The sequence below is a fragment of the Protobothrops mucrosquamatus genome, unplaced genomic scaffold, assembly GCF_001527695.2.
Source record: "Protobothrops mucrosquamatus isolate PMUCROS unplaced genomic scaffold, P.Mucros_1.0 scaffold3707, whole genome shotgun sequence".
In the NCBI taxonomy this organism is placed as follows: Eukaryota; Metazoa; Chordata; class Lepidosauria; order Squamata; family Viperidae; genus Protobothrops; species Protobothrops mucrosquamatus.
In genome coordinates, this window is record NW_015389661.1 from 17,576 (window position 1) to 33,841 (window position 16,266).

At 37.8% G+C, this 16,266-nt stretch overlaps 1 protein-coding gene across 1 annotated transcript in view; it reads left to right on the plus strand.

The window, feature by feature from the left end:
- Positions 1–11,344, plus strand: part of LOC107298087 (zinc finger protein 652-like) — a gene marked incomplete at its 5' end in the record, with an annotated part of 28,722 nt that extends 17,378 nt beyond the window's left edge. The window contains 2 exons of the mRNA XM_015827450.1: positions 7,162–7,306; positions 8,426–11,344. Of these exons, the coding sequence (XP_015682936.1) occupies positions 7,162–7,306; positions 8,426–8,946 (666 nt within the window). The remainder of the gene's footprint in view (positions 1–7,161; positions 7,307–8,425) is intronic.
- Between the last annotated feature and the right edge of the window lie 4,922 nt (positions 11,345–16,266).

Below are 16,266 nucleotides of genomic sequence, written 5' to 3' on the forward strand. Positions count from 1 at the left end.
GCCAGGTCCGCACCCCCCTCTAAAATAAGATCTTGTATGAGGGGGGCCTTATTTACCACGGACCTGGCATTGCATAACAACAGCCGGTAGTCCCGGGCCGGGGGATCTAAGTCTCCTGGAGACCGAGTAGGGGCCTGAGGACCGGAGCACCCACAAGCTTGTAAATAGCGTGTGCGTGCTCCCCTAACCTGATATGGTCCTCTGCTCCCGCCATATCTGCCTCTCCCACTGACCATACTAATACCTCCCTCCTCCCTCAACCCCCCACCCTCCCCCCCCACCCTTTCTACACCGCAACCCTCAGACATGGCTGGTCCTGACCTAAGGTGATCCTCCCCCCTCCCAACCTCCCTTGTTCCCCCTAAAAATTTATTAAAACACCCCTTTAAAAAGAACCTTAATTTGGCCAATTTCAATAATTTTCTATTAGCACCCGCTCTCGTGCATGAACACAAGCATCCTCCGCTCACACGAGTGGAGCTTCACGTGCGAGCGCAAGGATCCACCACTCATGCGGCCCAGTTTCAAACAGGCCGGGCTGCGGCCCAGAGATTGGGGACCCCTGTACTATAGCACTTGCTCTCAGTGCCTTTAAGCCACCACCACCTTTTCCCTCACTGCAGCAGAGGGGTCACATCCCATACCCCCTTATCCCACAGAACACTAATTCTACATTAACTCAGTTCACAAACAGCATCCTGCCTGGTCGCTCTCGCCCACCGAGCAAGGAGCCACTCCTCTCCCCCAGCTCTTACCCAGGGGTGAGGGACAAACACACTCACCTGTCTCTCTGCCAACTTCCTTATTCTTGCAGGAAGGTATCCATTTCTGGACCAGGATGCCCTACTCACAGTAACTCATGTCTTAGTAACTTCCTGGCTGCATTACTGTAATGCTGTCTACATGGGGCTGTACTTGAAAAGCATTTGGAAGCTGCAACTGATTTAGAATGCAGAGGCACAGGTAGTTTTGGGTGCTCATAATACATCCATGTGACACCTCTGTTCTGTAAGCCAGCAGTCCCCAACCTTTTTGGCACCAGGGTCCGGTTTTGTGGAAGACAGTTTTTCCATGGGCCCGGAGGGAGGGGGGCAGGGGAGGGATGGTTTCGGTTTTGCTTGCTTGGCCGCTGCTCACCTCCAGCTGTGCAGCCCAGCAGCCCTGCTGTAAGCTGCACTGGCTCCCAGTGGGCTTCTGGGTGCAATTCAAGGTGCTGGATATCACCTACAAAGACCTACATTGTATACAGGGCCAGGGTAGTTGTGAGGCCACTTGCTTCTGATTGTTTCTGCTTGCCTGTAGAGGAATACAGAGATCACTGACAAATGTAGTCAACAGCCATGAGGTAAACACCAGCTTAGTCATGAAAAGGAGGAGGAAGTGAGGAAGAAACTCATGATTGTCATCCCTTGATTCTCTTGCTATAAGGTGGTGGGGAGGATCTTTTTTAGGCTTTCAAGCTTCTGTTATACCTTGCAACAATAAAATAGAATGACAACAGTCCTTGTGGAGTCTGTTTCGTGACCTGGCCTACCTGGAAGGACTGACATCAGTTTTGAAAGCCTCACTATCTACTTACAGAGGCATCAATCTTTCTTTTGATTGTGGAAATTGCATCAAGTCTTCAGGCACCCTACTGTCCACAGAACAACTTGCTCAAGCACTGATAGAACATTAACAGCAAGTGGAAATACAAATAACAAACCTGCACAGTATCATAATATAATTAACACTGCAGTTCAGACAAGACTTGTCTCATTGTGGCAGTTCGACAGCTTACATCCCAGCCAGTAATTCTTTGGTCTCAAAGAATTTTCCAGAGGAGTTTTGAGGAGCCCAAGATCAGGGGTTTTTTTTTACTTCTATGACTCAATTTGAGTTGTTTGTGTCATGTCAACCAACAGAATTTCCTACAAATGGTTCCAACATTTGCTCTGAGTCTTTTGAAAGATGGAGCAGCCAAATGGGCTGTGTCCCTCATTGAAGACAATGATCCATTACTTCACACTTACCAGAACTTGGTGCAAAGTTAGAGTTGCCTTTGATTATTCAAGTAGGGAATAGATCTGCAATCTAAAACAAAGCAATGGTAAAGCTAATGAATACATACAAGATTTTCAGTTATTTGCCAGAGATGTGGGTTAAAATAATTTTTCTCTAATGGATTTCAAGTTCCTGCTGATGAGGTTTCTTGCAAAAAACCCTACAGGGACTAGTCCAGGGAGTCTCAGGAGTCAAAACACTCACTCAGAGGCATAAAAAATAAAAACTGCTGTTACAACTTGTCTTCCGGGAGATGCCACAGTTCACAGCTTTTTCTTAACTGCTGTGTGGGTGAGAAAGAAAACTCTCACAACCTGTATTTCTTTTCTGACAATTAAAAGGAGGGGCTGGGTGGGAACAGACACAGAATAATTTACATACTACAACCTGGCCATGTCATTCATAGTCATGTGGTCTTTCTTCCCCTCCTTGAGATAAACCAATCTCACCAGAGGTAAAAACAACAACAGCTTTATTAAACAGAAAGAAATTATAAAAGCCCTGAAAAATAAAGAAAATACAGTGTGCCAGGCAAACTATAAGATTATCATGGATTGTTACAATGAATGGTTTCTTGCTCTCATATAGTGATGTTGTAATTTATGTTTATAATCTATTACACGGGTGTCAAACTCAATCGTGTCACATGACGTATCACAACGTTTTTGCCCCTTTGCAGAGCCAGGGTGGGTGTGGCCTGCGCGTGATGCATCTGGCCCGTGGGCCGTCAGTTTGACACCCCTGATCTATTAGATTATATATAAAAATATAATCCTGCCCAATGTGAGAGATGGAATGTAAGACTGAGGTACATATTTTTTCTCATTTGAATTACCACTTATAAGATAAGCTACCAAAGAACTCCCCTCCTGTCTTTTGATTATTAATGTCTAATATTCCTTCCATTACTTTCACATCCTCCCCCCAATTTATCAAATTTAGATATTGCCCATCTCACTCTCATCTGCGTGGTTTACAGATAAAATCTCTCACAATTACAATTTGTAAAAGCACAGTTTTCATTATCACTTTAGTCCAGGGGTGTTAAACTGCCGGCCTACGGGCCAGACGCATCACGAGGAAACCATGCCCACCCCATTGCCGGCAATGGGGGAAAAGTTCCGATACATCGCGAGTTTGACATGTCTGCTTTAGTCAGACTGCTAAGGAAAAGGGGAACTCCCCACTCTTGTTCAGTTTTTCTCCCCAGTTCAACTTATTTGTCAAAATTATTTGCTGCCCATCTTGCAGTTCAGGCGATTCACCTCCACTTAGTTCTTTTAAAGAAAACAAAAAACCCTTTCTAGCAGAGAAATAGGCTGGGGAAATTTGATTGTGTGTGACACTTGTCAGTGTGGATTGACCATCTGGCATGAAGTTGGCTGGCTTTGAATGTCAACATTTAGACCATATACAATCACAACACTTTCAAATAATAAAAATTTAAACTTCAGTAAAACAGCAAAGGCAGTTTTTTTCTAATGTCCAAACATTTTCTTTCTTTTTTTCTGGAAAATTTTTATTAATTTTTTTCCATACAATTCAATAGTACTTATTCAACAACGTGTTGTCTGAGTTTACCATTCACTAATACAAATTTAATTCCTAATCCTTTATTCTTTTCTCCAGCCATTGATAAAACAAGTCCCAAGTCTGATAGTATTCTGTTTCTTCTTTTTCTTTCAACCTCATAGTTAGTCTGTCCATTTCCGCACATTGTAGTATTTTTTTAATTATTTCTTCCTCTGATGGTATTTCTTCCTTTTTCCAATATTGTGCAAATATGATTTTTGCCACTGTTATCACATGTAAAATCAAATATATACTTTGTTTATCAATCTTTTCTGGCATAATACCTAATAAAAAAGTTCAGGTTTAAAATCTACATGTTTTCTCAACATCTTTTCTAGCCAAGTATGTATTTTTTTCCAGTACCTCTTTGCTTTAACACATGTCCACCATACATAATAATAAGTACCTGACTTGTGTTTACATTTCCAACATCTATCTGACATATTTTTAAACATTTTTGCCAATCTTGCTGGTGGCAAGTGCAATCTATAAAACATTTTCTATAAATTTTCTTTATAAGAAGCTGCCATTGTCAGTTTATAATTTCTTTCCCACAGGTTTTGCCATTTTTCTAATTCTATGTTGTATCCAAAGTTCTTTGCCCATATTATCATTGTTTCTTTAACTTGTTCATCTTCCATTTTCAAATTCAATAAAAATTTATAGATTTTCGTAATTAGTTTCTCATCAGAGGTTAATAATGTCTGATCAAACAAGGTCTGCTCTTTATAAAATCCATACAGTTTAACATCTTTATCATATCTAACTTGCATTAATAAGTATGTCCACCATGATAGATCTACACCCTGATTTTCCATCTCTTGCTTAGATGTTAAATTCCCTTCAGAATTTAGAATATCTCTATATGTCCATATTTTCTCAAAGTTAACTAAATTTGGATGTATAAATGCTTCCATTGTTGAAAGCCATCCTGGTATTTTCAAATATATTTTACATTTTATTTTTCCCCATGTTAATAGTAATGCATTTCTAGAATAGAATAGAATAGAATAGAATAGAATAGAATAGAATAGAATAGAATAGAATAGAATAGAATAGAATAGAATAGAATAGAATAGAGCTGGAAGGGACCTTGGAGGTCTTCTAGTCCAGCCCCTTGCTCAAGCAGGAGAACCTATACCATCCCAAACAGGTAATTGTCCAGTCTCTTCTTGAAAATTTCCAGTGATGGAGCGCCCACGATTTCTTGAGGTAAGCTGTTCCACTGGTTGATTGTCCTCACTGTCAGGAAGTTTCTCCTTAATTCCAGGTTGCTTCTCTCTTTGATCAGTTTCCAACCATTGTTTCTCGTCCTTCCCTCTGGTGCTTTCGTGAACAACCTGACCCCCTCTGCGTTATGGCAGCCCCTCAGATACTGGAATACTGCTATCATGTCTCCCCTATTCTTTTCTTTAGACTAGCCCAGGGGTAGGCAACCTTAAACATTCAAAGAGCCACTTGGACCCGTTTCTCAGAGAAAAGAAAACATTGGGAGCCGCAAAACTTGCACACGCATGTGCACGCACACACACAGGGGATGCGGAGCTTAATTGAAGAGTTTAATTAAAAAGAAATAGAGGCTGCTGTGCATGAGTTCTCTCTCTCTCCTCCTCCTCCTCCTCTCCCTCTCTCTTTCTTTCCTCTCCCTCTTTCTCTCTTTCCTCTCTCTCTTTCCTCTCCCTCTCTCTCTTTCCTCTCTCTTTCCTCTCCCTCTCTCTTTCCTCTCTCTCTCTCTCTCTTTCCTCTCCCTCTCTTTCTTTCCTCTCCCTCTCTCTCTTTCCTCTCTCCCTCTCTCTTTCTCTCTTTCCTCTCCCTCTCTCTCCCTCTCTTTCTCTTTCCTCTCCCCCTCTCTCTCTCTTTCCCTCTCTCTTTCCTCTCTCCCTCCTCTCCCTCTCTTTCTTTCTCTTTCTCTTTCCCTCTTTCCTCTCCCTCTCTTTCCTCTCTCTCTCCCTCTCTTTCTCTCTCTTTCCTCTTCCTCTCTCTTTCTCTCTTTCCTCTCCCTCTCTCTTTCTCTTTCCTCTCTCCCCCTCTCTCTTTCCTCTCCCTCTCTTTCCCTCTCTCTCTCTCTTTCCTCTCCCCCCTCTCTCTTTCCCTCTCTCTTTCCTCTCTCTCCCCCTCTCTCTCTCTTTCCCTCTCTCTCTTTCCTCTCCCTCTCTTTCTCTCCTCTCTCTTTTTCTCTCTCCCTTTCTCTCTCCCTCTCTCTCTCTCTTTCCTCTCCCCCCTCTCTCTTTTTTTCTCTCTCTCTCCCTGTCTTTCCCTCTCTCTCTCTCTCTCTCTTTGGCTTAATAATTAGGGTTTAGATTTATAAGGGAAATGGAAATTAAATATTAGGAATCAGCCTTGAACTATTGCTTAGCCCAGAAAATATAGATGATGGATTTGAGACAATAAAGGTTACTCTACTAGTAAGCTGTGATGTACTAGGATGAGAAATAAAAAATGTTTAGGAAATAAAATAATATATTTAAGTAAGTAACATGTGTATTTTAGATATCATAACTTTTGTGTAGTGAAATAAAGGAAATTTGGGTTACCCGAAATTTGAATATTACGGATGTTAAAGGTTAAAATTGGAATACTGTAATTAAAAATTAAGAATTAGGTAAAACTTAAAAACAAGATATGGATATGTATAAGCAAAAAATAGATTGACAAATGCTTTAATTGAACTTGTTATGGTTAGAAATTTACTAGTTTAAGTATGTTATATCAAATGTTAAGGGAAATAGAAGATTTTTTGTTAATGTAATCTGAGATATGTACTAAAAATTTTGTTCCTGAACTATTGATTACCCAGTCACCACATTGCTTTCTAAATACTTGGATGTTAAATTGGAAAACTAATAAAATTTGTTATTAAAAAAAAGGAAATAGCTCTGAAACAATGACCCAATGGTTCACGGGTTTTCTAGTACAGGTAGTCCTTGACTTACAAAAGTTCATTTAGTGACTGTTGAAAGTTACAACGGCACTGAAAAAAGTGACTTATGACCATTTTTCACAGTTACGACCTTTGCAGCATCCCCATGATCATGTGATCAAAATTCAGATGCTTGGCAATTGGTTCATATTTATGACCGTTGCTGTGTCCCAAGGTCATGTGATCACCTTTTGTGACCTTCTGACAAGCAAAGTCAATGGGGAAGCCAGATTCATTTAAGAACCGGGTTACTAATCAACTGCAGTGATTCATTTAAAAACTGAGGCAAGAAAGGTCATAAAATGGGGCAAAACTCACTTAACAAATATCTCACTTAACAACAAAAATTTTGGGCTCAATTGTCGTAAATCGAGGACTACCTGTATTTACCTAAAATTTGTCTCACTTTGAAACTATACTTTTACCAGAATCAACTCATCCTGAATAGGATTCTATTGCAATTTTTTAAAATTCTAATTGTTTTATTGTGTATTGGTATGATCCAAATTTAGCGGTGAAGTTTTTGGTGGTAAAATACATTGTCAGATAAATTTATATAAAGTTAACTCTATTCTGTTTGATATACTGCTACTGTATCATAACTGGTTCCTCATTATGTGTTGCAGAACTGTGATGAAAGGTTTCAGTACAAGTACCAACTTCGTTCCCACATGAGCATCCACATTGGACACAAACAGTTTATGTGCCAGTGGTGTGGTAAAGATTTCAATATGAAACAGTACTTTGATGAGCACATGAAAACCCACACTGGTAAGGATACATTTTTATTGTTTTCTGTATACTAGACTTAACTGATGTGATATGTAGCTCATAGGAGAGTTAACAGATTTAATTTATCAGCACATAAGCCCTTTCTTTCCTTTAAAATCTAAACATAATACTGTTTTCAGTATAATTAAAATAAACAAAGGAGGTTCTTGTGTCATCTGAATTTCAACAGTGGAAAGCAAAAGAAGGAGAATTAATTTAAGGATTGCACAGTGTCTTCTGAAGAAGAAAGCTTTTGACATAATGCATGAGAGAGCCTCAGTTATGAAGGACAAGATTAAGACAGAGAACAAAATGCAAAAGGGGTTGTACTAGATGCAGAAAGAAGTGGAAAAGCACTGAAGGGATTTGGGAAGCGGTGTTGATAGAGATGTGTGAGTATGATGTAAAGGAGTGGAGGGCAAATGAAGTAAAAAGGGAATGGGAGGTTAAGAAAATGGAACATTGGAGCTAGAAATGACCAGGGCATAAGGGCATGCACTGTATCAACTTCCAGCAGGTCTGGTGAAGTCTATGAGGAAACCCTGATAAACTACTATCAGGCAATGTGGTTGAAGAGTTGGATATACAGTGAATTAAAGCTTGTCGGGGAGGGGGAATTCAGAATATAGTTAAACACTTAAATACAGTAGAGAAGGTACTTTATGCATAAAAGGACTTTATGCCAAAGAGAAAGGAAACTATGAGAGAATGAATAAAAAATAATGGGAGGGTTATTGGTGTTGTAATATCAAGATTGGAAATGGGAAAATGATTTAAAAGTATATAACAAAGGAGGAATTGGAATAAATTGTATGGATGTCTCCAGTTTCATATTAAAGGGTGAGGAAAATGAAGGGTATAACATGTAGGACCAGAAGTTGAGAAGTACTAACGATTATTGAGTATAAACCAAGATAATGTGTTGGAGTGCGAACTTGAGACATCTTTGAGCTGAAGTATGAACCTTAGCCAGAATGACCAACTATGGACAATTCTGGAAATTGTAGATCAGCGACATAGATGAGTCTCTGACAACTTCTTGAATGTAGGATTTGCATTCAAAATTATATTAATGAAAATTGAATTTGATTAAAGGTGCGATTTTATAATTTTTAACAGGAGAGAAGCCTTTTATTTGTGAAATCTGTGGCAAAAGTTTCACCAGTCGCCCGAACATGAAGAGACACCGCAGAACTCACACAGGGGAGAAGCCATATCCGTGTGATGTGTGTGGCCAGCGATTCCGTTTCTCCAATATGCTTAAGGCACACAAGGAGAAGTGCTTCCGTGTTACTAGTCCTGTTAACGTGCCACCTTCTGCCCAGATCTCACTTGCCACAACATCTTCTGCCACCACTGTACCTTCTGTTGTGAACACACCGAATGTACTTGCCCCTACTCCGGCAATCAGTATGAATCCAGCAAACACACTTCCTCCTCGCCCCATTGGCCATCCGTATTCTCATCTACATCTTCATTCACACCATCCACACCATCTTACAGTCCCTGTCCCCCCAGTCCTTCATTTGCCTCCACCTCCTGCTCTATTTAAGAGTGAGCATTTAAATCATAGGGGCCAAGGTGAGGACAGTTTTCTGCAACACCTAGCAGAAAAGAACAGTTCAGTGCAACACCACTAACTGCTTTGTCTTCTGCCTGCCATTCTCCTGGTCTTAACCTGGAATTGTGCTGCCCCCTAAGAAAAGGTACCATTGTGACCCCAAGTGAATTTGTATTAAACGTGGTTGCTCGGCAAAGTGATCATCCAACCTAGGGGAGACAATAGAACAGATGCCCAATTTGGCTTGCATGTTTTACTGTTGGCTTTTATAAATTTCAACTTTTATAAATTTCAAAAGGACCGAGAAGTGGATTTTTTATATAATTTCATATGAGCTAATGAGGTATGCTTGCTTTTCTGTCCTGGATTTTCTCCTCAGATTGTGGGGTCTGGTTTCCTTTGTATTAATAAGACTGTGAAACTAAATCCCAGAGCATTAATGATCACTGTGTATTTCTTTTCAGCTCTGTATGTGTGTGTGAGCATACACGTGTGCACGTTTGTGTGAGTGTGGGTGTGTGTGCTTGTTATGGAGTGAGCCAGGCACATGATTGCAGAATATCTAGCATTATAGCAAAATCAACAGTAAACAAAATTTAATCTCAGTTGTTCTAACACACTCTTTAATATAAAAATTATTTTAGAGTTTTTGTATAGACCTATTTAGTTGCCTGTTTCTAAAATGAAATGTATTTCAAATAAGCAATGTAAGGTTTTTTTCAGTGTAGCTGGACCTATGTTGTTACAATAGATAATTTTTATAATCATTCAAATGTGATTCTTTAAGAAAAAAAAGATGCAGATAGCTTCTATAGTAAAAATTATTCTTACATCTGTACTGCTCTAAAAAGGTGCTTTGAAGTGTAAGGGAAGAAGCCCCAAGAAGCCTCTTGTAAAGCTGTCTCAGAAGTGGAGATAATTTCAGAACTTTATATTATTTATTAAGTGGAGGGGGATTTTTACTGTGACACATATCTTCTTTCCATGTCACTTGAGGGTGATTAGATAAGGACATTGGACTACTGTATGCCCACAGTTTTCAGTTCTGTTGCACTGAAGCATGAAGCATTTCAGAAAGTATATTCTCTCAGATAGAGGGAAAATTATGTATGAGGGACAGTCTCAACTAAGTATGGTATTTTCAAACATAGTTTATGCTACCTTATCATGGACATACCTTAGAACCTAGTTTATTATAGAGACGTGTATAAGGTATGAGTTAATTTGGGACTGATTTGATGATGCTTGTTTTTTTCTTAAGTTTGGTAGGTGTTAAGAAAACTGCAAATTTGGTGCAGTTTAGTTGGATTTATAAAACTTAAACCTGAATTAGGCAAACTGGTGCGAAAGCCATTGTCATGTTGACTGAAAAAATGTTTATCATGGAGTATATGCATACATTCAAGTTGTGTTAAGGACAGATAGTACTGATTATAGAGGATTATGTCTTTCAGGTTTGACTTCATGTTCCACAGATAAATGGAAAAGAAATGTTGAATGTTAAGCAAGTTGGTAGTTGTGTTTCTCTCAGTCTCCAATGGCACTGAGTTGTGGCAAACTAGTTTGAAAAAAGGGAATTGTGGTAATTAACTTTGGATAAAGTACAGCCCCATTTAAGGATCCACTTAGCACTTTAAGGAGAAGGCACAGAGATTGCCTGGAGTCTAAATTTCCCTAAGTTTAATTTTCTCACTCAACAACCATCATGCCGATTCCTAGGGTATTGTTCTATTTTTGAAAATTAGGCTTTAAATCTAATTTAGAAAGGGGTAATATCTTGGATGAAATGGAAAGCTCTGCATTCCCTGAAGCTGATGATAGTTGACTTTTTGGTATCTATTCGTATTTGACTGAAAACCTCTTTAACACCTTTTTTTCTGAAAAAAAGTATTTTTAAAATGTTGTGATAACACTTATTTGTTCCTTCTCCTTTTATAAGCAGTAGAGCTAACTATAAAAATAATATTTAACAGTTTACCATCATCTACTATCTTGATTGGTTTTATACATTTCATGTCATGTTGCAAAATTGCAGTTCTGTATAGAATGCCACAGGCCAACAGTGTGCCCTGTAAAATCTGCTTTTCCAAATTGAAAGGAAAAAATCACTCCTGGTAAATCAATTGTAATCCAATTCTGCAAAAAGCATTTTTTCCAATAAATTTACAGTATTTGGATGATATTTATGAATCCTACTTGAGATGAGTGTATTTCTGTGCTCTCTGTTCTAAAGATTAATGTTGCTTATTTCAGATATGTGTTCTAGATAGAATGGGTAAAGGGAACTAGCAAAATGGGTCAAGTGCCATGGGACTTTCTTCATTCCTACATGGCTGAATTTGCATCTCTCCTATTATAATAGTTAAGGCTTCTTTTTTGAGCTATTTTGGTTCAATGCAATGGCATCCCTGTATACAGATAAAAATAAAGATCTACAATTTTGTCCTTGAGAAGTGCTCTAGAATACTTTTGGCCACTTTTCATTGTTATGTCAAAAATATTTTCAAAACACAAGCATTATGAATGTGTAGCAATTCAGATTCCGTTCTGTACTTTGAAATGTGTGAGACATGAAATGTGGCATTCTCTGTAACTCTTGAAAGTGGCTGCATATTTTCCTAGGAACATACAGCTTTGGGGAATTAAATTGAAAACACTGCACAGCACAAGCACAAACAATATTCAATCAATATATAAAATAGGCTTTATTAGACTTTGGATTTGAAGTAGAATTATAATTTTGGAAGCCACCTTGTACCAGCAGGCTTTTACTTATAAGATGTATAAGTTTTCATGCTAAATCTCTAGAAAGATTTCTGCTTGTTAATTTGATTGTATATTTTTTTCCTTTTGCTGCAAATTTTACTACTTCCTGTTTCAGTTGCAAAATACTAATTTTGCATTTTTATAATTTTGCACTGCGATTTGTTTTCCTACTAGCCATAGTATTATAGCAGTAGGATCTGATCATTGTTGTTTAACCAGCAGGAACATCCCATAAACTCACCATCTTTGGAGTATGATCATAGTGAATAGAATTGCCTTGAGAAAATTGTATATTTGCCCCAAAAGGTATGGTAACAGAGCATACAACCAACCTTTGCACCAGAGCTGCCCCAGGACAGTTGCATTGCCAGCACCCATTCTCAGCATTAGAGCATTTTGACTGTTCTTGTCAAGCAATACACAAAATTAACCAATCACATTCAAACTGATGTTAAATAGCACTCAGTACACACCTGCCATCAATTAAAGCAACTCTGTTGAAGCCCATTTAAAGTTCAGCTGTTCTAGTATTTTATTTTTATACATTTTATATTTTTTATTAAAATATGCCTGACTTAGGAATAAATGCCTTCCTTCCTCCCCTCTAGAATCAGTGATTTTGTAGTTTTATAAGTTTAAGTCATTCTTTTAAAACACATTTCATTAGTCTGTAGAGCTGATTTGAAAGCTATTTTTCTGCTTACCAATCAACATACAATGTATTCTTAAAGTATTCAGACCCCCTTCACTTTTGTCAATTTTGTTATGCTGCAGCCTGATTTTATAGCTGTTGAAATTCATATTTTTCTTATTAATCTACACTTATTTATATTAACTTTGGAAGTTCTCAACAGAAATATCAGACAAGATCCGGAAATTAAATTTAGTCTAATGAAGAGAAGGATGAGGGGTGACATGATAGCAGTGTTCCAATATCTCAGGGGCTGCCACAAAGAAGAGGGAGTCAAGCTATTCTTCAAAGCACCTGAAGGCAGGACAAGAAGCAATGGATGGAAACTAACCAAAGAGCGAAGCAACCTAGAACTAAGGAGAAACTTCCTGACAGTTAGAACAATTAACCAGTGGAACAACCTGCCTCCAGAAGCTGTGAATGCTCCAACACTGAAAGTTTTTAAGAAGAGACTGGACAGCCATTTGTCCGAAATGGTATAGGGTTTCCTGCCTGAGCAGGGGGTTGGACTAGCTGACCTCCAAGGTCCCTTCCAACTTTATTATTATTATTATTACTATTATTATTATTATTATTATTATTATTATTATTATTATTATTATTATTATTATTATTATTATTATTATTATTAAAGGAATGGAGATAAAAGATGAAAGCTATAAATCACAAGCATTTGCAGATGACCTGGTATTCATTTTAGAAGAACCGCTGGAGACAACTCTTAAACTATTGAAAAGGATAGAAGAATTTGGAGAAATAGCAGGATTGAAAATAAACAGAGAAAAAACCAAAGTTAATAGTCAAAAACCTTACAGATAAGCAAAAAAAAACAACTGTCAGAAAAAATAGACTTAAAAATAGTTAAGAAAGTTAAATATTTGGGAATGTACTTAACAGCAAGATGTGCAATGCTAAAAGAAGATAATTATATAAAATTACTAAATCAAACAAAATCAGATTTGGAAAAATGGAAAACCCTACAACTATCAGTGCTAGGAAGAATAACTACTGTGAAAATGAATATTTTACCAAAATTCTTCTTTTTATTTCAAACAGTACCTATAAACATAGAGAAAAGGTTTTTTGATGATCTGAATACACTGATCTCGACATTTATTTGGCAAGGAAGGAAGCCAGAATTAAACTGAAAATGCTACAAGAAGCTAAAGAAAACGGAGGATTTTGACTACCAGATTGGGTCTTATACTAGCAAGCATGTGCTCTAACATGGTTAAAAGAATGGATAACCCTTAGAAACAAAAGGTTGTTATATTTAGAAGGACATGACTTGCAACTTGCATGGCACGCATTTTTATGGTATGAAAAGAATAAAACCCATAGATATTTCCAAAACCACTACATAAGAAACACATTATTATTTCTATGGGAAAAGATAAAACCAAAAATCTGTATGAAAATCCCAGGATGGCTATCAATGATGGAAGCATTTGTTCACCCAAACTTAGTCAAACTTGAGAAAAGTCTAACATATAAGGATATTCTAACATATAAGGATATTCTGAACACAGATGGGAAATTAAAATTGAAACAAGAGTTAGAAGATCAAGGTATTGACTTATCATGGTGGCCTCAACTGCAAATGCAATCGAGGTATGATAAAGATGTTAAAATATATGGTTTTTATAAAGACCAGACAATGTTTGATCAGGTGTTGTTGACTTCTGATGCAAAACTGATTAAGAAATTGTATAACTTTTTATTGAACTTGAAAATGGAAGATGAACAAGTGAAAGAAACAATGATAATATGGGTGAAATTTTTTGGATACAATACAGAATTAGAGAAATGGCAAAATCTTTGGGAAAGAAACTATAAATTGACCATGGCAACTTCGTATAAAGAAAACTTATATAAAATGTTTTATAGATGGCATTTACCACCTGTTAGGTTAGCAAAAATGTTTAAAAATATGTCTAGTAAATGTTGGAAATGTAATCAAAATCCTGGTACATATTATCACCTGTGGTGGACGTGTGTTAAAGCAAAAAATTTTGGACAAAAATACATACTTGGTTAGAAAAGATGTTACGGAAACATCCATTTCAGCACAGTCCAGTATTTTCTTGATTGTCTCTTCCTCCAATGGTGTTTTTTCATTTTTCCAGTGCTGAGGAAATACAATCCTCGCTGCTGTTAGTACATGTAATGTTAAATATACACTTTGTTTATCAAATTTTTCTGGAATTATACCTAATAAAAAAAGTTTAGGTTTAATATTTTCAAACATGGAACTTATTTTATCAATGGCTAGAAAAACGGGATAGAGAATAAGAACCTAACTTGTATTACTAAGCAAAACAAATCAACCCAGACAACACGTTCATTAAGCACTAATGAATTGTAATAATAGAAAATTAATAAAATACTATTAAAAAAAAGAAATTAAACTGTTGAAAATACTGGAGTATTTGCTGAAACTGTTTTCTCTCATATTCTTCCCTCCCCCACTATCAGTCTGTAGAGCTGATTTGAAAGCTATTTTTCTGCTTACCAATCAACATACAATGTATTCATAAAGTATTCAGACCCCCTTCACTTTTGTCAATTTTGTTATGCTGCAGCCTGATTTTACAGCTGTTGAAATTCATTTTTTCTCATTAATCTACACTTAGTACCCCATAATGACAAAGTGAAAACAGAATTTTAGAAATGTCTGTAAATTTATTAAAAAGAAAAAAATTGAAATATCACATTGGCATAAGTATTCAGATCCTTCACTCAGTACTTAGTTGAAGCACCTTTAGCAGCAATTGCAGCCTCGAGGTCTGTTTGGGTATGACGCGACAAGCTTTGCACGCCTGGACTGGTGGATTTTCTGCCATTGTTCCTTGCAAATCCTCTCAAGCTCAGTCAGGTTGGATGGCGACCGTTGGTGGACAGACATTTCAGGTCCCTCCAGAGATGTTCAATAAGGTTCAAGTCAGGGCTCTGGCTGGGCCACTCTAGGACATTCACAGAGTTGTCCCTAAGCCACTCCTGTGTTGTCTTGGCTGTCTGCTTAGGGTTGGTGTCATGTTGGAAAGTGAACATTCGGCCCAGTCTGAGGTCATGACTGTTGCGGAACAGGTTTTCATTGAGGATATCCCTGTACTTTGCTCCATTCAGCTTTCCCTCAACCCTGACCAGTCTCCCAGTCCCTGCTGCTGAAAAACACCCCCACAGCATGATGCTCCAACCACCATGCTTCACTGTTGGGATATTGGGCAGGTGATGAGCAGTGCCTGGTTTCCTCCAGACATAACATTTAGAATTGAGGCCAAACAGTTTAATCTTGGTTTCATCAGACCAGAGAATCTTCTTCCTCACAGTCTGAGAGTCCTTCAGGTGCTTTTTTGCAAACTCCAAGTGGGGTTTCATTTGTTTTGCACTGAGGAGAGGCTTCCGTCTAGCCACTCTGCCATAAAGCCCAGATCAGTGGAGGGCTGCAGTGATGGTTGTCCTTCTGGAACTCTGTCCCATCTCCACACAGGATCTCTGGCGCTCAGTCAGAGTGACCATCGGGTTCTTGGTCACCTCTCTTACTAAGGCCCTTCTCCCCGATTGCTCAGTTTGACCGGGTGACCAGCTCTTGGAAGAGTCCTGGTTGTGCCAAACTTATTCCATTTGAGAATTATGGAGGCCACTGTGCTCTTAGGAACCTTCAGTGCAGCAGAATTTTTTTTAAAATATGTTTTATTGATTTTTAACATACACCTTAATATTTGGTAAACATCGTGTTGTCTGGGTTAGTGTTTAAAAAACAATAACAATTAATTTCTATAATTCTATAGTCCATATAATAACTTTACTTGATTTCCTCTTCTTCCAATAGTATTCTCTTTAGCCAATCTTAAATTAATACAGTTCTTATTTAAATAAATGACAATTAAATATAAACATTTTTCTCATGTTTCTGCAAATAACCACATCAGTATAAAGCTT